The sequence below is a fragment of the Giraffa tippelskirchi genome, chromosome 14 (genome assembly GCF_054371585.1).
Source record: "Giraffa tippelskirchi isolate mGirTip1 chromosome 14, T2T-mGirTip1v1.2.pri, whole genome shotgun sequence".
NCBI classification, from domain to species: Eukaryota; Metazoa; Chordata; class Mammalia; order Artiodactyla; family Giraffidae; genus Giraffa; species Giraffa tippelskirchi.
Genome location: NC_137288.1, coordinates 63,903,476 through 63,926,161, shown reverse-complemented (window position 1 = coordinate 63,926,161; position 22,686 = coordinate 63,903,476). Strand labels below are relative to the sequence as shown.

At 39.7% G+C, this 22,686-nt stretch overlaps 1 protein-coding gene across 4 annotated transcripts in view; it reads right to left on the bottom strand.

Moving 5' to 3' along the window:
• The window catches only part of DCC (DCC netrin 1 receptor), a 1,991,552-nt gene that overhangs the window by 505,855 nt on the left and 1,463,011 nt on the right, over nucleotides 1-22,686 (bottom strand). For all 4 annotated transcript variants that reach the window (XM_081562140.1, XM_081562141.1, XM_081562142.1 and 1 more), the window contains 2 exons: nucleotides 18,794-18,948; nucleotides 16,094-16,214 (listed from right to left, as the gene is read on the bottom strand). In XM_081562140.1, coding sequence (XP_081418266.1) covers nucleotides 16,094-16,214; nucleotides 18,794-18,948 — 276 coding nt within the window. The remainder of the gene's footprint in view (nucleotides 1-16,093; nucleotides 16,215-18,793; nucleotides 18,949-22,686) is intronic.

Sequence of the window (22,686 nt, the reverse complement as noted above, 5' to 3'; positions counted from 1 at the left end):
AGGCTTCAGCCTGCAGTACTATCTGAGAGCCCCAAAGTATCTGAGCCACAAAATGGGATCATGCATAATATTCCAGAAGATCAAACAACACACTCGAGAGAAAAAGAGCTGTTGGTGCGAATACAGGACCATGGGAAATCCTGATCTATCACATGCCATCTACTGAGAAGCTGATAACCTGATACGGCTTAGTATAGTCTTTTGGAGGAGCAATGAGGAAAGTTTGAGGGCAATACCCTAAAAAAAAAATGGGCGAGTCTTCCTTCAGTGTGCAGTACATACTCAAAATGTATGAGCAGTATATGGTACCATGTCCTCAAAGGTAGAGTAAATGGATACAAGTGACTGAAGTAGCTGTGGTCTTCTTTACCATCACTCATAGTGACCCATTTGGGAATCAGTGTTTCTCATCCATGAAACCCTAAGCTCTGTGGACTTAGAAGTCCTAGTACTTGGAGGAGAAACGCTTTCATCATTAACCTTTGAGCTATCACTGCTTCCTGGTCATTTCAGGATTCTTGTGGCAAAATACCAGTAGGCAAAGCAAGACTAATTAATGAGGTCATCAGAGGTGGGGGGTGGGAAACAGGGATGAATATGGTTAGCACGCAGGTTATCTACTGGAGTGTCTGTTAGTACTGTCTTCTCCAATTTTGACGGTAAATAGACTAGCACAAGTTCTATGATGTGCAGATGGATAGGAGTTTGAGTCATTCCACCTGCTGAGTCATATAGAAACACAGAGATACTAAATGAAGGTGAGAAAAACAACCATAGGAGGAAGAAAATGGTGACCACCAACTGCAGCCTTGAGAAGAGCTGTGGCTGTACTGATGAGGGCTCCAGTTCATCCCGTTAACCTTCCTTTTCCCTCCAGGGAACAAGACCAGCATGCCTCCTGGAATAGTTATTTACAGAATTTATTACATGAAGCAAACAGATTTGAATGGCAAAAAGGGGAGACTGGCGAACAGAGAGGAGTACCATCTGCCATCTCCCTCTCATGGACTGTGGCACTCATCCCTCCAGCTGGAGACAGTGCTGGTGGCTGACTGTGCCCGACTGCATCCATCTCCAGTAACTGCCTTCAGGTAAAGAGAAGCACTGCACTCAAAGTCATACCCATCTCTGGGGGGCGAGAAGCCTGAGTAGCTAACCCAGCTTCAAAGCTTCCTGTAGAATCATCTGAGGCCTTTGCTGTTGACTAGATTGTAATCTCTTCCTCCAAACTGTGTATATGAGTATAATTTCCAAGTAGTTCTATCAATGTTGGTTATCATCACTTTGATAATAAGTTAACAATTGCAGCTATATAATTTTAGCTACCAAATTATATATACCTCCTAGTGATTACATGGATATTTAAAAACTCTCTAATAATACTATATCAGAAGGAATCTAGACATGTGTGTATGTGTGTAGTGCCTGTATGTCCAGGCACACCTATTATCAAATGATTTATAAATAAAAGGCAGAAATATTACACAAACAAGATTCTTTGCGTTTAGTGTAAAAATCAGAATTCTTTTCCATTTCCCCACTAGGCCTTAAGAAAGCTATGGAATAACAATTTTCAGTGTGTTTACCACCAAAGTCTGATGTGATCAATATTTATGAATCTATCAAGTCTTTCATATTGTACGGATTTAGAGTTATCACTGGTCTCAGGATACTTCATATTATTGCAGAATTCATTTCTAATTTCAAAGTCTGCCATAGAGTCATATCCTCCTGATTATCACTGAGCTGGCTTCCTACTTGAGGCACATGCTGAATGAAGGACGAGGTGAATGACAAGCCTCTATTTGCTGAGAAACCTCTGCCAACATGAAACTGGAATGAGCAAGTCATTAAATGGGCACCGTAAAGCCTGCTACAAACCTCTCCACCGGTAGGCATTACGAAATAGACCTTTTCCCTTCACCTTGTCTACTGAGCTAAAAACCTAAACTTCAAATGGTTTTACTGTCCCTGAAACCTTTGGCTATTAATTATTTTCTTGGAGGATAGAAAATATGGTAGAAGATAGCTATTATATCCATCCCAAGAAATGTCTCCTATTTGTCTTGAGACTAAATAAACCAACCAACAGAACACTGCATAATAGCTAATATTTGTGTAGCAATTTGCAGCCCACAAATCCCTCTGATATACATTTATTGCACTAAATCTTTGAGACAATTATCTACTGTATTTTAAAGCTGAAGGAATGGAGATTTGGAAAGGTTAGGCAATATTGTCTAAGATTCTGCTCACTATATTGTATATACCAATATATTTTAAATCACTATAGATAAACTAGAGAAGAATGTGGAGATGAAATGTGTCCACATCTCAGAGACTAGGTAAATATTACATGGTAAAAGATCAAATGACTGATTGATGCCAAACTTGGGCTATCATTGAACCCCTCAGGGAAAGTTCTAGTTTGAGTGTTAACATTTCTCTAAGGGAAAGTGACTTTGCAGCAGAAAATAAAACAGCAGAGACTATCTTCCTCTTACTTTTACCTTAGCAAGCGAAATACTTCTTTAGCAGATCGAATTCATAGCCATATACATTGACATTGATAACCTCCTTGAAAAAATTGCTTCTGTATCCTAACAGGTACAGTTAATTACTAAGGGAAATTAACTGTTCAAATTTATAAGGGAAAATGTCTGTGGAAAACTTATGAGCTAAAATCATTGCTGGAAATAAGTTTCAAAAATATTAAGTTGCACTTTTATTCATTTATACTCAATGATGGAACTCTAAAGAGAATGTTGATAGTTTTAATGAGCATCACAGATTTTGTGAGAGAAGCTGTCTAATGACTCATTTTCCAGTTTGGTCCACCAATAATATTAGTCTAGTACACGGAATTGGATCTTTTAAATTATTTACAGAACTCCAGGAATAATTTTACCCCACACAGACAACTACTGAGCATTTAAATCATAGTTACTCTTCTCATATCGAGATAAAAATTCAACTTAATTGACCACCAGTGACTAATATCAGACTAAAAAGTACATCAGTTGAGAGTTAGTTATAATCTCTCTGACATAGTTGCTTATGTGCTATTACACTGACAAATTAAACTCTAAAAGATCTTAAAAGTATTATGACTAATTGTATAAGTTTTCATTGCTTCACACAATCCCACTGAAGTTATTATATAAGAGTTCATACATAGTAAGAAACACTTTAACAAGCTGTAGTTAATATACAACTATATGAGTATGCACCCACATATTCCTCTGGATATTTGGGATGTCAAGGTATTCATCCAGTTCCATCACTTCATGGCAACTATATGGGGAAAACATGGAAGTGGTGAAAGATTTTATTTTCTTGGGATCCAAAATCACTACAGATGGTAACTGCAGCCGCAAAATTGAAAGACATTTACTCCTTAGAAAAAAAGGCAGCATATTAAAAAGCAGAGACATCACTTTGCCAGCAAAGGTCCACAGAGTTAAAGTTACAGTTTTTTCCAGTAGTCACGTATGGATGTGAGAGTTGGACCACAGAGAAATCTGGGTGTTGAAGAATTGATGCTTTTGAATTGTGGTTCTGGAAAAGACTCTTGAGGGTCCTTGGACAGCAAGGAGATCAAACCAGTCAATCCTAAAGGAAATCAACCCTGAATATTCATTGGAAGGACAGATGCTGATGCTGAAGCTCCAATACTTTGGCCACCTGATGAGAAATTCCAACACATTGGAAAAGACCCTGATGCTGGGAAAGATTGAGGGCAGGACAAGGCGGCGACAGAGGATGAGATAGATGGATAGCATCATCGACACAATGGACATGAGTTTGACCAAACTCTGGGAGATAGTGAAGGATCGGGAAGCCTGGCATGATGCAGTCTATGGTGTCACAAAGAGTTGGACATGACTGAACAACAACAAGGTTTTCTTCTCATGCTGATAGCGAAAAGTCACAAAAATAGACCCAAACTAAAACCCAACAGGACTCTGTGGGGCTCCTGGGCATGGAGGCCTTTCTATGTTCCCCATTTCTTGTAAGGAACAGACTCCAGCCTGTGTGATATTCCCTGAGTTCCAAAGGGCAGATTTGAACAGGTGCTAGTCAGTGAATGGAAGGAAAGCCAGGGACAAGGGAGGAATAGCCAAGAAGCAATAGTACAGCCTTGGGGCAAGATCATGTTTCTGCCTCAGGGGATTCATGCAACACTGTCTTTAAGCTCTGTATGGAAGAAAAACCCAACAAATGGAAGATGTAAGCATTACTTTGGCCACCTGATGGGAAGAGCTGACTCATTTGAAAAGACCCCGATGCTGGGAAAGATCGAAGGTGGGAGGAGAAGGGGACAACAGAGGATGAGATGGTTGGACGGCATCACCGACTCAATGGACATGAGTTTGGGTAAACTCTGGGAGTTGGTGATGGACAGGGAGGCCTGGCATGCTGCGGTTCATGGGGTCACAGAGTCGGACACGACTGAGCAACTGAACTGAACGCATTCCTCCTACAGAGAAGACCACCTCAGGCCTGATTAAAGGAACCAGAGCAGCTCATCAAAAGATTACTTGAAAACAGATCAAAATGCAGGCACTGCACATACCCTAATCTTATCAGCAACACTAGCCTTGAACTACAGCTGTGAAACTCCTTACCAAATGTTCCCACCTAGTGGCATCGTTTCTGAGGGGCACAAGCCTGCTGTTTTCCCCTTTGCCCAGCAAAGCAATAAAGTTCTTCTTTTCCACTTCACCCAAAACTCTGTCTCCAAGATTTGATTCCACACAGGGGCAAAGAGGCCAAGTTTTCGGCATCAAGAGGATTTCTGATTTTATGCCTCAATGTTCATGACCAGACCTAATACTTTCGCTAACATGTGATCTACCTCCTTAATACAATGTTTAAAATTCGACATCATTTGTAATCAGTAAGCTTTTCAGGGGAGGGCAAGGAATTGAAAATATCTCACCTTGTTTTTCTAAATGCTTAACCAATATATTTCCCCATCTACAATGGGAAACTACTATATTGCCATTCTTGGAGGAAAAACAAAAAACAGCATTAGAAAATATTCAATATCAACAAATATGTTTGGGATATGAGACAAATACTAAATACATATCCCATACATATTTCTTCTTTGCAAGGCATGAACTGGTACCTTGCCCAAGCAAATCTACGTTTAGGAAATATTTAGAATAGCATTTATTCGGTTGTGAACATATTACCTTTTTGTGCCTAGTAGAATATGGAGAGTATGTTATTACTCCCATGGCAACTTTGCTATATCGTCACCCATTTCTGCCATTAAATTTAAAATATTCCAGACTATATATACCTTGATTACAGCTATATCCACAGTTCTCTGGCCCTCATCTTCTCTGCCCAGCAGTTAAGTATTTCTAATTACTTTCACTGCAGAGCATGGCCAGGAAACATAATGTTGTTGTTCAGTCACTCAGTCATGTCTGACTTGTTGTGACCCCATGGATGGCAGCATGCTGGGCTTCCTTGTCCCTCACTATCTCCCAGAGCTTGCTCAAACTCATGTCCATTGAGTCAGTGATGTCATCCAACCATCTCATGCTCCGTCGTCCCCTTCTCCTCCCGCCTTCAATCTCTCCCAGCATCAGGGTCTTTTCCAGTGAGTCAGTTCTCCGCATCAGGTGGCCAAAGTACTGGAGCTTCAGCTTCAGCATCAGTCCTTCTAATGAACACTGAGGATTGATTTCCTTTAGCATTCACTGGTTTAATCTCCTTGTAATCCAAGGGACTCTCAAGAGTCTTCTCCAACACCACAGTTCAAAAGCATCGATTCTTTGGCTCTCAGCCTTCTTTATAGTCCAACCCTCACATCCATACATGACTACTGGAAAAACCATAGCTTCGACTATAAGGACCTTTGTTGACAATGTAATGTCTCTGCTTTTTAAAATGCTGTCTAGGTTTGTGATAGCTTTTCTTCCAAGGAGCAAGCATCTTATAATTTCATGGCTGCAGTCATCATCTGCAGTGATTTTGGAGCCCAAGAAAATAAAGTCTGTCACTGTTTCCATTGTTTCCCCATCTATTTGCCATGAAGTGATGGGACTGGATGACATGATCTTCATTTTTTGAATGCTGAGTTTTAATACAGCTTTTCCACTGGCTTAAAACTCAACATAATGCTGCCTAGCAATTAGAACCAAGATCACTAACTCCGAGATAACTGATATTTTATATGTATCTTATCTTTGTTCCTGTCTTCCTCTCTAAGCTCCCATACTGCTTCACCAGCACCAGAAAATAAGCTTACTTCTCCTTCTAGCAACCAAACAGTCTTAATTTAACTACTACTTACCCACACTCCATTACTCTCAGGCTTCCCTCATGGCTCTGCTGGTAAAGAACCCATCTGCAATGCAGAGACCTGGGTTCGATCCCTGGGTTGGGAAGATCCCCTGGTGAAGGGAAAGGCTACCCACTCCAGTATTCTGGGCTGAAGAATCCCATGGACTGTGTAGTCCATGGGTCCCAAAGGGTTGGACAGGACTGAGCAACTTTCGCTTTCTATCCACACTCCATTTCACTGGATGATGACTAAAGGTAAGTAACTCATCAGCATCTGCTATGTCAACCAGATCCTAAAGTATTGTGTACTTGTTTCCAAATCTGACTACTGAATTATCTTATTCTTATGACACCTAACACATTGATTCTTGAAACTTTTTGGCTGGGCTGCTCAGTGAGTAGTAGACTTGAACAGCTACAGTCAATCTTCATTTGGAAAGAGGACTTAACTAATGTCTCTCACCAGGTAATAAGTAAATAAAAGTAAAATAACAACAAGAAACTAAAACTAAAATAACAACAAGAAAACACTTCCTTAGCTCTTAGATGAGATGGCTAGGCAATGCAAGGGATGCAAACCAGCTGAAGTATTTTAACTTGAATTTACCACCACTTACATAACACACCTAAGTATTTCTCATGCATATGCAAAGTCTTCTTAAGTGTGCAGATCTTTGTCTGTGGGTGCACAAGTGTATGTGCACTCATGGTTGTGTTAGGTATATAGAGATGGCTAGCAGTCTGGAAATGTGTGTACAACGTCATAGTGTCAGATATATAACATTCTTGATAGCACTTCCTCTAGTATAATGACTTTTTTAAAATTGATTTTCTTTATCTTTATCTAGAAGAAATCATGCATATATTTCATATGTTATAGTGCACACATTTCAATAGTTTTCTACAACTTATTTCCTGGAGAGAAAAACAAATCATTAACTCCATTTAATTTAGTAGGTGATGTTTCCTAAGTCACTAATTGTGAAAGAGGGAATAGCTAAACTCTGTATAAAAGACTAGGTTGAAACTTCATTAGGCTTATGTAAATATCCACCAACCATGGGCGCCCTCCTGAACAGGCCATTGTGTGCGCTTCAATGAGAAGCAGATTGTTATGGTTGCCCAGAGAATCTCTGAGCTGCAAGCATGTGGACAGACCAAAGCCGAACAGCTGGTCAATGCAGGCCCACAATGTGCTTCAAAATATATGGTGGCTGTTTATTGTTGGAACTTCAAGAGAGAGAGCTCTGTTCTTCTGCTATGGTCAGCTTCATTGCTGAGTTTATATTTATAGCTAGCCTCTCCACCATCTGTGCATGCGGTCTACACTGCCTCTCTGAGGAATTGGAGGCCTTATTTGAAGACCTGATTAAATAGCCAGGGAAAAGCAATCCATCATTTACAAGGAGGGCGTGTAAGACAGTCGCAATGGTGTTCTGTCATGCTTTCAGATTTTGGTCTTCATTTTCTTTTACTTTCATTCTAATCCAATGCCAGATACAATAAACAGCAACCTAGGATGTAGCATCCATTGACAATACTTTACCATCTAGAAGGGAGAAGAATGAACTACCGAGATTCTCTGAGGCTTGCCCTCCTCGGGAGGTAAATGACATTTCTGCAGAGGGGAGCCTTGTTCTTTTGTAGTCACATAGACCCAAATGAATCAGGACCTGAACAGAATGCAAGGGACCATTAACAAAGAGATATCTGTTGAAATGAGAGCTGACTGGTGTAAGTGAAGTTCAAGGCCTAGAACTGGCTTATTGAACAACCTGAACTATTGGAATAGGAAGAAAAAAGAGGAAACAGCTTTATTTTTTCCCATCCTCCACTTTCAAACATACTCTATCAGATATATTTTCTATCCTAGATAGCAACTTGGGTCAATCCTCAAGTCCTGAAAGCACCTTAAAATATTTTAAAAGCTTTCTTTTCAGATACTAAAAACAGTAATAAAGGCAACACATATGCATGCAAACAAGTAAGATCTAAATCAAGACATTAACCTAACATTCCATTCCAAGTTTCTTCCCTCCTCCTAGAGTGGGCCTGAGGCCAAAAATGGGTAAGAGTCAAAGAAGTAACGGAACTGTCTGTCACCTGTTTTTTATTCTATTGGGTATGCCCCCCCCCGCCTCCCCCCCGCCAAGGACTTAGGGCTCCTCTAGGGTAGAAAGAGAGGGTGGATTTCAAGTAAAGAGACAGAGGCTTTTTTTCTCAACCTGTGCTCTTCAGAACCCCTAGTCGTGGAAGGCGTCCACATGTCTGTTTTGTGGGGGAAGCTCTGTGGGTTCTTCTGAGGCCTTTCCACCTGAGGAACCTCCACTCTAGACCCCTTCCTAAAGCAGGCACAGCGGGGTCTGGCTGGCCTTCCGCTCCAGCCCCAGCATCTTCTGTGGCTGTAGCCTCTGCAGCCAGAACCTCGTGGGCAGGCTTCTTCAGGTGGCTTCAGCCCTGCTTTTTCTTCACAAGTACAATTTACAGCCTTGTTCTTCCCCTAAATGGAAACAGAGTTCCCTTTCTCCTGCTGGGTTGTGGGTGAAGGAAAGCTACAGGGTCCAAAATGGCCTGGAGTGAAAACTCCCCTCTGGGTCTTTCCCACCATTCTATACAGAATAAAGAACTTTCTCCCCCAAAGAAAGGAATGGACATGAAGATTGATTATGTTCTGTTCCTGACAGTCCCAGTCTCCAGCCAGTCTCAGGAATTCCTTGCCCCAGTTGTTAGAACCTAACTAATCAAAATAATCTTGAGGAAAAACAGACCCCCTCAAAACAATGTATTTCCACATATCTATGTTTTCTATATATACCTGCTCCCTTCATGACAGCGCAGCAGCTCACTGGTCTGACCGCTGCACCTTCTTGCTTCATTAAAGGTCATCTGTTCCTCTGCAGTATCGGTCTCGATCTTTCTCCAAACCTTGCCTTCTCTAGTTCCCTTACCTTACAGTGGGCACCTCCAGACAACTTTTAGTCAGGATAAGATGCCTGTTTCCCAGTTGTGCAAGAAATTCCCAGTAAAACACACACACACAAACCACAAATGCACTCTGTTCAAGAAGTTTCTTGGTATCTCCATAACTTGACTTGTAGGGGAAAGAAAATGCCATGACAATGTCTGTGTGCTTAGTTGCTCAGTCGTGTCCAACTCTTTGCGACCCAATGGACTGTAGCTCACCAGGTTCCCCTGGCCATGGGGAGTCTTCAGGCAAGAATACTGGAGTGGGTTGCCATGCCCTCCCCTCTAGGGGATCTTCCCAGCCCTAGGGATGGAACCCAGGTCTCCTGCATTGCAGGTGGATTCTTTACTGTTTGAGCCACCAGGGAAGCCCTGACAATGTCTAATTCTACAAATTTCAACATATAAAAGAATCTTCCACACTGAATGGCACTTACAGGGGATGATGACCAGACTTGGTCAGTGCCAACAAGTCCTAGGAGAGTATACCTCATATGTCTCTTTAGAAATATGAGACTGCTTATCTCGCATTTTCCTCAGCTTTATGGCCTTAGCTGAAAATCAATGTTAACCAGAATTCTCTTGTTCTGTGGCTTATGCAGCAACCAGTATTAGTGTAAATGTTGCCATGTTGTCGTTGCTAACGAGACAGCACAGAGAATGTAAACCATGGCTCACATTAGAGACTGATTTTAGAGGTTCCTTTTCTCTACCTTATCCATTAACATTTCAGCAGAAGAGAATACACTTAGTCACACCAATGAAGTTACATTCACACATAGGGCGCATTCAATAAAAGGGAAATGAGGAGTCCATCAGAGAAACCAGTGATCTTGAACAAGAATTAACCGTCCCTTTAAATTACTAGGTAGTTCCTTTCATTCTTTGACTCATCTAAGACTGTGGTTCTATGGCTGCTTTTTTGTTTTAATCAAGAAAACAGAGAAAGTCATTGTTGTGAACATTATGACAACAGTCTGAGAGTCTTTGGATAATTGGTTAGATGCACAAAATATCAGGCCTCGATAGTTACAAAGATAGAAGCCAAAGAAAGACAATGTCTCATGTATTTCTGTAGCTGTACAGAAATTACTACTTTCTAATAAACTTACTGCAGGAAAAGAGTAGGACAAGATTGAGTCAAGAAGAAGGAAACTGGTCCAAAAAGTTACATAATGAATAGATGGTATGAAAACTTTTCATAAGGAGGTATTAATATTTTAAAGTATTTGGATCTATACAATAATTCTTCAATCCCTCATCAAAAAAAGAGAAAGAGAGGGAATGCTTTTGACTTTCTGTAGTGTAACCACATTTCAGAGCAGCTGATCAGTTAGCTTTTTGTGCTTTCTTCGTAGTAGAAACTGTACCAACGATGTGATGACATGTCAATTGCTCAGTCATGTCCAACTCTTTGAGACACCATGGGGTAGGGCTTGACATGCTCCTCTGTACATAGGATTTTTCAGGCAAGAATACTGGAGTGGGTTGCAATTTCCGTTAGCAGGAGATCTTTCCGACCCAGGGATCGAATTCGGGTCTCCTGCATAGGAAGCAGACTCTTGACTGTGTAACCCACCAGGGAAGTTCAGAAATTGTACCATTATGGTACATTCCATGACATGTCTACTATAGATTTATGCTAGTTTTGAACAAAGCACCATATTAAACCTCTAAAAGATTAAACAAAAAACTGAAAAACAATAAATTATAAAAAAAAGGACAACTTATCAAAATCTGTTTTTTTTTTCTTTTAAAGGAAAATGTTTTATTTCCAAGTGATTGCTTCTCCTATTTTTCTTCCAAGTTCCACTGATTGAAGACTATATATGAGCATGTGTGTATACATATATATGACTCATTGCCTGCTGAGGGTGAGATGAAGGATCGCTGGCTCCTGCAAACAACAGCTTTATGAATGTGGAGGAGGAGGACAGCAGAGTAGAAGGACTTGGGTTCATTTCTCCTGCAAGAACTCCAAAATTACAACTTGCTGCTGAACAACTGTCCACAGGAAGAATGTTCAGTACAGTTCAGTCACTCAGTTGTGTCCAACTCTTTGTGATCCCATGGACTGCAGCATACCAGGCCTCCCTGTCCATCACCAACTCCTGGAGTTTACTCAAACTCATGCCACTGAGTTGGTGACACCATCCAACCATCTCATCCTCAGTCGTCCCCTTCTCCTCCTGCCTTCAATCCTTCCCAGCATCACGGTCTCTTCAAATGAGTCAGTTCTTCCCATCAGGGGGCCAAAGTACTGGAGTTTCAGCTTCGACATCAGTCCTTCCAATGAATATTTAAGACTGATTTCCTTTAGCATGGACTGGTTGGATCTCCTTGCAGTCCAAGGGAATCTCAAGAGTCTTCTCCAGAACCACAGTTGAAAAGCATCAATTCTTTGGTGTTCAGTTTTCTTCATGGTCCAACTCTCACATCCATACATGACTACTGAAAAAACCATAGGTTTGACTAGAGAGACCTTTGTTGGCAAAGTAATGCCTCTGGATTTTAATATGCTATCTAGGTTGGTCATAAATTTTCTTTCAAGGAATGTCTTTTAATTTCATGGCTGCAATAACCATGTGCAGTGATTTTATAACCCAAAAAAATAAAGTCTCTCACTGATTCTACTGTTTACCCATCTATTTGCCATGAAGTGATGGGACTGGATGCCATGATCTTGGTTTTCTGAATGTTGAGCCTTAAGCCAACTTTTTCACTCTCCTCTTTCACTTTCATCAAGAGGCTCTTTAGTTCCTCTTCACTTTCTGCCATAAGGGTGGTGTCATCTGCATATCTGAGGTTATTGATATTTCTCCCGCCAGTCTTGATTCCAGCTTGTGCTTCATCCAGCCCAGCATTTCTCATGATGTACTCTGCATAGGAGTTCAATAAGCAGGGTGACAATATACAGCCTTGACGTACTCCTTTTCCTATTTGGAACCAGTCTGTTGTTCCATGGCCAGTTCTAACTGTTGCTTTCTGACCTGCATACAGGTTTCTTAAGAGGCAGATAAGGTGGTCTGGTATTCCTACCTCTTAGAAGAATTTTCCACAGTTTATTGTGATCCACACAGTCAAAGGCTTTGGCATAGTCAATAAAGCAGAAGTAGATGTTTTTTCTGGAACTCTCTTGCTTTTTCAATGATCCAGTGGATGTTGGCAATTTGATCTCTGGTTCCTCTGCCTTTTCTAAAACCAGCTTGAACATCTGGAAGTTCACGGTTCACGTACTGCTGAAGACTGGCTTGGAGAATTTTGAGCATTACTTTACTAGCATGTGAGATGAGTGCAATTGTGCGGTAGTTTGAGCATTCTTTGGCATTGCCTTTCTTTAGGATTTGAATGAAAACTGACCTTTTCCAGTCCTGTGGCCATTGCTACATTTTCCAAATTTGTTGGCATAGGAGAATGTTGGATCCCACCAAAAAATTGTACCCCGTGTCCAAGGGCAAAGGAGAAACCCCAGCAAGATGGTAGGAGGGGCAAATTCAAATTTAGAATCAAACCCCATACCCAGTAGAGACACTTGGAGGTCTCAAACAAACCTTGTATGCACCAGGATCCAGAGACCCCACAGAGACTGAGCCAGAACTGTGTTTGAGTGTCTCTTGTGGAGGTACAGGTCAGCAGTGGCCTGCCGCAGAGGCAAGGACTCTGGGTGCAGCAGACCTGGGTATGGCATAAGCCCTCTTAGAGAAGGTCGCCATTAACCCCACCATAGAGCTGCCAGAACTTACACAGGACTGGGGAAACAGACTCTTGGAGGGCACAAACCAAAACTTCTGCACACCAGGATCCAGGACAAACGAGCTGTGACCCCAAAGGGACTGACCTAGATTTGCCCGTGAGTGTCCAGGAGTTTCCCGCAGAGGCGTGAGCCAGTGGTGGCCTGCTGCAGGGTTGGGGGCACTGAGTGTAGCAGTGCATACATGTGACCTTTTGAAGGAAGTCACCATTATCTTCATTACCTCCACCATAGTTTGGTCTCATGTCAAACAACAGGGAGGAAACACAGCCCCATCCATCAACAGAAAATTGGATTAAAGATTTATTGAGCATGGTGCCGTCCATTAGAACAAGACCCATTTTTCCCCCATAGTCAGTCTCTCCCATCAGGAAGCTTACATAAGCCTCTTATCCTTCTCCATCAGAGGATAGATAGAAAGAAAATCACAATCACAGAAAACTAATCAAACTGATCACATGGACCATAGCCTTGTCTAACTCAATGAAATGATGAGCCATGCCGGGTAGGGCCACCCAAGACAGACAGTTTATGGTGGAGAGTTCTGACAAAACGTGGTCCACTGGAGAAGGCAATTGCAAACCACTTCAGTATTCTTGCCTTGAGAACCCCATGAACAGTATGAAAAGGCAAAAAGAAAGGACATTGAAAGATGAACTCCCCAGGTTGGTAGGTGCCCAATATGCTACTGGAGATCAGTGGAGAAATAACTCCAGAAAGAATGAAAAGACAGAAACAAAGTGAAAACAATACCCAGTTGTGGATGTGACTGGTGATGGAAGTAAAGTCCGATGCTGTAAAGAACAATGTTGCATAGGAACCTGGAATGTTAGGTCCATGAATCAAGACAAATTGGAAGTGGTCAAACAGGAGATGGTGAGAGTGAACATCAACATTTTAGGAATCAGTGAACTAAAATGGACTGGAATGGGTGAATTTAACTCAGATGACCATTATATCTACTGCTGTGAGCAAGAATCCCTTAGAAGAAATGGAGAAGACATCATAGTCAACAAAAGAGTCCAAAATACAGTACTTGGATGCAATCTCAAAAACAACAGGATGATCTCTGTTCGTTTCCAAGGCAAACCATTCAATATCATAGTAATCCAAGTCTATGCCCCGACCAGTAATGCTGAAGAAGCTGAAGTTGATTGGTTCTATGAAGACCTACAAGACCTTCTAGAACTAACACCCAAAAAAAGATGTCCTTTTCATTATAGGGGACTGGAATGCAAAAGTAGGAAGTCAGGAAATACCTGGAGTAACAGGCAAATTTGGCCTTGGAGTTCAGAATGAAGCAAGGCAAAAGCTAATAGTTTTGCCAAGAGAATGCACTGGTCATAGCAAACACTTCTTCCAACAACACAAGAGAAGACTCTACACATGGACATCACCAGATGGTCAACACCGAAATCAGATTGATTATATTCTTTGCAGCCAAAGATGGAGAAGTTCTACACAGTCAGCAAAAACAAGACCGGGAGGGGACTGTGACTCAGGTCATGAACTCCTTATTGCCCAATTCAGACTTAAATTGAAGAAAGTAGGGAAAACCACTAGACCATTCGGTATGACCTAAATCAAATCCCTTATGATTATACAGTGGAAGTGATAAATAGATTGAAGGGTTAGATCTGATAGACAGTGTCCCTGAAGAACTATGGACGGAGGTTCGTGACATTGTACAGGAGGCAGGGAGCAAGAACCTCCCCAACAGAAAGAAATGCAAAAAGGTAAAATGATTGTCTGAGGAGGCCTTACAAATAGCTGAGAATAGAAGAGAAGCTAAAGGCAAAGGAGATAAGGAAAGATATAAGCATATGAATGTAGAATTCCAAAGAATAGCAAGGAGAGATAAGAAAGCCTTCCTTAGTCATCAATGAAAAGAAATAGAGGAAAACAATAGGATGGGAAAGACTAGAGATCTCTTCAAGAAAATTAGAGATACCAAGGGAACATTTCATGCAAAGATGAGCACAATAAATGATAGAAATGGTATGGACCTAACAGAAGCAGAAGATATTAAGAAGAGGTAGCAAGAACATAGAAGATCTATACAAAAAAGATCTTCACAACCCAGATAATCACGATAGTGTGATCACTCACCTAGAGCCAGACATCCGGGATGCGAAGTCAAGTGGGCCTTAGGAAGCATCAGTACAAACAAAGCTAGTGGACATGATGGAATTCCAGTTGAGCTATTTCAAATCCTATAAGATGATGCTGTGAAAGTGCTGCACTCAATATGACAGCAAATTTGGAAAATTCAGCAGTGGCCACAGGACTGGAAAAGGTCTGTAAAGGACTATAAAGATAGCTGAATGGCAAAGAATTGATGCTTTTGAACTGTGGTGTTGGAGAAGACTCTTGAGAGTCCCTTGGACTGCAAGGAGATCAAACCAGTCAATCCTAAAGGAAATCGGTCTTTAATATTCATTGGAAGGACTGGTGCTGAAGCTGAAACTCCAATACTTTGGTGAAGAACCGACTCACTTGAAAAGACTCTGATGCTGGGAAAGATTGAAGGCAGGAGGAGAAGGAGACAACAGAGGATGAGAAGGTTGGATGGCATCATCGGATCGATGGACATGAGTTTGAGTTAGCTCCGGGAGTTGGTGATGGACAGGGAAGCCTGGCGTGCTACAGTCCATGGGGTTGCAAAGAGTTGGACACGACTGAGCAACTGAACTGAACTGATACATATATATGTTTATCTGTTTTATATATATGTTATATATATATGTTCCATATATAGATTTTATGTTTATATGAAACACTGAAAGAAAGGCAAGCCACAAAATAGAAGAGAAGGAAGTGATTTAGTGGTTGTGGTCTTGATAGCCAGAGGTATCTATTGTTCATAATAATCATATCTCACTGGATGGATTTATATATCAATAGATATAATTTTCTAGCACAAATATATCATCAATACACATATACACTCCTTGATTAATTAAATAACTCTAATTTCCAACTGACTTTGGGAACAGGGAAAACAATATGGATTTTTACAGATAAACCACACAGAACAGTAATACAAAAACCAGAGCAAAGTTCATCTCATCTTACCAGGCTTCGGGACAATGAGCTGTGCACTGGTCTGAGTGTTTCCTGCTTCATTTTCAGCCACGCACTGATAAAAGCCCTCATCCGACTTCACCACTCCAAGGATCCGCAGGTTGCTTCCTCCCTAGTGCGAATAAAATGCAAGTAAAATATTTAAAAAAGCAAAAAAAAATAAAAACCTTCAAGTGACAAAATAAACATAACCAAATTTTAATCCAACTTCCCAGAAAAGCCAGAATGGAGGCCAAGAGGGTTCTCAGCCTGACAGATCTGTCCTAAGTCACCTGGAAAATGTCACAGAGTCCCAACACTTTGCTGAATCCACATGTAGCAATTTCACCCAGTTCTGTGCTGAAAAATATACTCCAAGGATGTGCATCACCCTCCAATTCTAAATGAGCAGTAATCAGAACATTCCTTTATTATGTATGGAAGAGAGGTTAGTGTCAAAGAAATCTCATTCTTTTTCCCTTGTACTGAAGAGAATACGTTCAGTGGCTGCTGGAGAGAAACAAAAAGCAAAAGGAAACAAAAACACTGATTTTTGCAGCTTCTAAAGGACAAGAAATCTAGGTTGGACATTTTCTAGAAGTGTTTTTACTGAGAAAAAAAAAAAAAGATGTCTGAAAATCCTTTTAAAATTGGGTGACCTTTTAGGGAATTGGAGGTGGTTATGGGGGATATTTTATACCTGTGTCTTTCTTGTTATATGGCAAGATGTTTCACAAAATGTTTCACCTTCAGTAATCCATAAATTAAATAGAGCAATGTTAACTCCTGTTTTATATAAATTGGGCCACCATAGTTTTCAAGGATGGATGATAAAATGATCTGAAATAGCATTTAATTACACTAACTCAGTTTATCTTTGATAGTGTAAGAATTAGTTCAGTAAGTGAGACATATTAAATCACTTCCCCTGAAGTCATTAAGAGATAAATATTACCTCATGGGGAATTCTTAATTGTTTTTAGTGTCTTGTAGTCAATTCTTGGCTAATGTAAAATTCTTAGATAAAGCTGACTAACTTCTAATTAGCAATTCTCACATAAGTTACTATTTGGGCTAAATGTTACTCATGTGACAGACAATGGCTCTTAGATATCTGGAGCTATTGGGGAAATATTTTTTAAGCACAGTTTAGTGTGAAAAGGGCTCATAGTGCACATTTTCTTTTTACTTTAAAAGAAACATTTAAATAGGTTCGGTATAATGGGTCATGCTGGGGGAAAGATTATTCAAACTGTAGAAAAAAATAAATGTTGCATTTTATCATGTGTCCTTAAGGGCAGTCAACAATTTCCTCTCTATGCTAGTGGCATACATTTCAGGCGTATACAACACATTTCATGTTGCCTCCTGGCAGGTCAGTTTTAATTCACTGATAGAGAAAATAGCATAGCATATAAAGGATTGATGTGGCATTCAAAGGATAAATTTATTTTCCTTTCTTACTCTATTCCTAACCAATTAAATGCAACTAAAAATGAAAAATAGTAAGTGATGATAAGCATAGCAAAGATATTTTTTATAGATGTATTCCTTAAGAGCCCTTATAATATGACAAAATGCATGGATCAGGAGATGATGAAAGTTTCTAAAAGTCAACTGATTACGAAGAATGATCTACCAGCAAGAGGCACTATGAAGCCATGGAAAGAGTTTGTGCCTGAATTCCGTGCAGGCACTTTCACTAGAATTCCCTTCTGCTGGGAGACCTGGCTTAGAGGGCTACTCTTCTTTAGCAGGGTCATATCTGCATCTCCAACATAAGAGAAATGGATCAAAACCCTCCTTCTTTAGGTGTAAAGTTCTTCGATATTTAAAGAGTGCTTTTCATATCTCTTATTCATATACCTGACTTCAGATACTCTGATGCTGACCTCAACCAAAACGAGAGTTTCCAAAGAGTATTTTCAAATGAGAAAAACTTTCTGCTGCCAGCAGCAAGCACAATAATAATAATGAGAGGCTTGGGTCATTCACTGTGTACCAGGACAACAAACAGCTCTGTGAATATAATTCAATTATCCCTATTATCTTCATCCAGGACAGGAACAGAGTACAGTAAACTGTATAGGAACTATAAGATGCATTGTTCTTGGCTTTAATTCAATGCTCTTAAATTACAAAGCATGTAAACTCTGAGTCTTGATATCTTCTCTACCACTGTCACCACCATTGTCTTGGCACCAATATTACTGCCCTCTTGCACTGCTCATAAAGGACCAGCTGGTCCTATTCAGAAGAGTAGCAAAGGAGCAAAAGTGGCCATCTGTATTATCGAAGTGAGACTGCCATATTCATAAGTAGCACAGTCTATTAAAACTTTATTATTATGGGCGAAAGTTAAAGAACTAAGAGATTCTTGGCTTCATACAGTCTAGTACTAGGTTCAGAACTTTTTTCTTCCAAGAATCACCAGTGAAAATATTTAGAAATTATTGGTATTAAGCTTTCTATTTTTTCATTGTTGGTTTAAAATCTTCTCTGTAAAACAAGGGGCAAGATTGTTTGATTATTCTTATTTTTTTAGCTCAAAAGTTCTAAGTCTAAAAACTCATCTGTTTTATTAGAACAATTTTCTTCACATATCATAAAAATTCCCAATGGGAACCTTGTCCCCAGGAAAGAAAAGAAACTGAAAACAGAATAGACGATGACTGGGATTATAAAGCGAATTTGAAAAAAAAAGATAATTACCACTATCTGAAAATAATCACTAGGAATGACCACATCTCCATTCTTCATCCAATTCACAGTGGGCACAGGCTTCCCAGAGACTGTGCATTCAAACTCAATATCCATGCTTTCATAGGCATAGAGGTTGGAAGGGTGATTTAAAAACCATGGCGGAACTGTAAAGACAGAAAAAATAAATAAAAAGTGAGTGGGTGGGGATGAGAACTTGCATGCTCTATTTTCTCAGAGTTAGAGACAAACATTGAAATTGCTTGCAACTTTAATCCCCTAAGCCCTTCATTTACTTTATAGGAACTACTGTAGGACATAATGCACACCGCCACACCCAGCCCGATGTAGTTAAACAGTTGAGTGAATGGTGGGGTCTTGCCACAAGGAGTTAAAAAAAAAAAAAAAACTTGAAAAAAAATACAAAAAACATTCTAAATAACCAAGTATTTGTATCCAATTGACCTACATAAATGACACTGGGAATTCCATAAAGCTACGGAAGCTATGCTGATAAAGCAAATAAAGGGGAGATGATATGACTGAGAAAACCCGGAGTATAAGACGAGAAAGCTTAGTGTCTGTAATTCTAGAGTTTCATTAGGATTTAGTTAATGTGATGGGCTCTTTCCCATCAGAGCTGGCTGTGGTGATAGGGTACTAAAAATGACCATTATCTTTACTGTGGACACATTCCTATTGTCCTAGTAATTATCTACTCTAGTGCATTGCTATATGTATTACTATTTTCTCAGCAAGGTACATGATACACTAATTTAATTTAATGTCTTAATTACCATAATACTAGTTATACTGTGATTGAAATGTGCAATTGAAAGGAAATTACAAATACAACACACCTTTGCTAGTGAATCTTGCAGACTTGGTCCCTCAAAACCCTTCCTAGGGTTTAAAAAAGTGATGTGGGATGGATATATTGGGAGATTGGGACTGACATATAAACATTACTATATATAAGTTTCTCTAGCTGTGCTTAGCAGCTTAGTCATGTCTGACTCTTTGCAACCCTTTGGACTGTAGCCTGCCAGGCTCCCCTGTCCGTGGGATTTCCCAGGCGAGAATACTGGAGTGGATTGTCATTTCCCCTCCAGGGGATCTTCCTGACTCAAGGATTAAACCCACATCTCCTATGTCTCCTGCATTGCAGGTGGATTCTTTACCCATTGAGCCATCAGAGAAGCCATCAGTATATAGAGAAGAAGTAACTATATAAGAACTTAGCAAATAGCACAGAAAACTCTATTCAATACGCTGTAATGATCTATATGGGAAGAGAATCTAAAAAGTAGTGGATGTATGTGTATGTATAACTGACTCACTCTGTTATACAGCAGAAACATGGCATTATAAATCAACTATATTCCAATAAAAATAATTTTTAAAAGTTATATTCATCTTCTTCCACTGGGAATGTGAAATGATGACAAACTTGGAAAGTAGCAGCCTTGATCTCATTTTCACACTGAAAATAAAATGCATTTTTCATAGATATTTTTAAAGACAGATTTTATTTTTGTCTTTGTTGTTGTCATGCCTAGTAGGTAAAATGTGATAAATTTTGTTTCTTTGAGTAACCACTATTCCTTGCTCTTTCCAATCATTATCAGCAAAACTTCACCCTAAAGTTGAAGTGAATTTGCAATCTTTGATGGTCACTTTCTTTTAGAAAAATCAGAGAATCAGTGGAAAGAACCTAAGACTCAAGTCCTAGTTTTTCAACTGATTGATGTTGGAAGTCAAATCTCCCACTGCCTCATCCCTCTTTCCTTCCCCTTCCCTGTCTTATTTTCCTGTTTTTACCTAAATAGTTGGGCCTCTAGTACCAAAAAGCTTTTAAATTCTTTACTCTTTCACAGGGCATGCTGGTTTAGAAGGACGCATTAACATGTCAAAAATATGGAAAAAAATGTGTCTGAGAGATATCCTATAGATAATGTGTCAACATTGTATACAGGGCTAAATTTAATTATTTATAATTTATATAATAGTATTAGACTTTATTCTTTTACCAACTTCACTGAGAATGAAGCAACATCAGAAATATTTCTTGAGTCCCTCTGAGCAGATACATTTATTAACTCTTGGATTCTATTTCCAACTTTATCACAGATTTTGATCAAGTATTTATTTATAAGACAATAGCCAATAATTACTAAAAGCTGACTGTACAATTTATTAGTCTAAGCACTTTGAATTTCTTATTCGTGCCACAACCCTTTCAATCAGGCTCTATTATTTCCATTTTAGAAATGAAGAGACTGTGATGTGTAAGCAGCTTCTCCAAACCGCACAACCTGTAGGTTCTAGAGCCAGACAGGCTGACTCCAGGGCCTCAAGTATTTTGTAATAGTTCTACCATTGGAAAATTATGATGGAAAATGATTTTGCCACTGAAAAGTTCTGACTTTTCAGAGATGAGGGTTTGATCCCTGGGTTGGGAAGATCCCCTGGAGAAGGAAGTAGCAACTCACTCCAGTATTCTTGCCTGGGAAATCCAACGAAGAGGGGATCCTGGTGGGCAATAGTCCATGGGGTCACAAGACGGAGCGTGCACGTACATGCACACATACATAAATATACATACATAAATATACATACACACACACACACACACATATGAGTGAGAGTGATAAAGAGGTTTGGTATGCTCTTCTGTTCCTGCTTTCCTCTTTCATACTCTTAATCCTTTCTATTAAAGGAAATAGAATTTCCCTTAAATTCTGCTACTCCCCTCTCTCTCTCTTTCCTGTGATGAGCAGACTAGGATCAATTCATCCCATTTTAGGTTTGCTTCCAAGAATTTAGGACCTAGGTATTCCTTTCACTGCTCTGAAGTACTAGATTCTCAACACAAATATGAACTGGGACTAATGAGTGAGTATGACTTGTGGATGGTTGTGGACATGTTTCTTTAGCATTTTTCTGATCATGAACCCCTGGCTGGCTCTACATTTCTCAGCTGATACAATTCCCATGTTTTCCTTCAGAGGGAACTCAAACATTCTTTATTCCATGAAATTTGCTTCTCGTGAAGCCAGCAATGGATTTTCTTGCTTTTCGCAGGGCGGTCTTCCTGTGCTCAATTTTTAAACCACTTATGACTGTTAGATGTCTTTCACCTACATCATTACTTACTAACCAGACTGTGAAGATGGGTCCTGAAAGCTTATGATTTTTCTTTTAATTCCCTTTGAATATTAACATAGTTCTCATTCCTTTCCACTCTTGTGGAAGAAATAATTCACTACTTTAAACTATTTGGTGGGCAACAATTTCTTAATGACTAGTGAAAATGAAGTGCCATGAATTTTCAAGTTTACCAAATCATTCCATTCACACGGTTTCAGTCCATTTCAGAGAACTGCTTAACATACACGTACAGTGCTACAGCAGTTTCAGGCAAGATATTGATTTTGTTATACTTGCCTTCTTTAGACAGAATAAAATTCATGACCAGAAATAAATTACCCACATTTTCATCAGATCTTGGTTTCTCAAGATCTTCTTAAATATGTAGAATACATATGTAGAGAACTTTCATAACTTAGGGGCTGAGGGAAGAATAAATAATGACTATAACAGAAAGATGGAAAAGACATAATTCGGTTCTCAAGGGCACTATCATAGTTAGAAATGGCTAACAGATGAGAGAGCTTTCTATACTACGATCATTAGAGATGTACAATTGCACCTTAAATCAGAGGAAATGTTTTCTCTACATTATTTTTTAAATGAGTTTCTATGCTAAGACTAATCACTTGAGTTCTGTAAAATTCATTTGGTAATTTCAGCCCCAAACTAAGTTGTCACCAACAACCTAAATGGTATTAAGCATTTTATATCATACAAAGGATGCATCTGGTTTCTCTGGTGGCTCAAAGGTA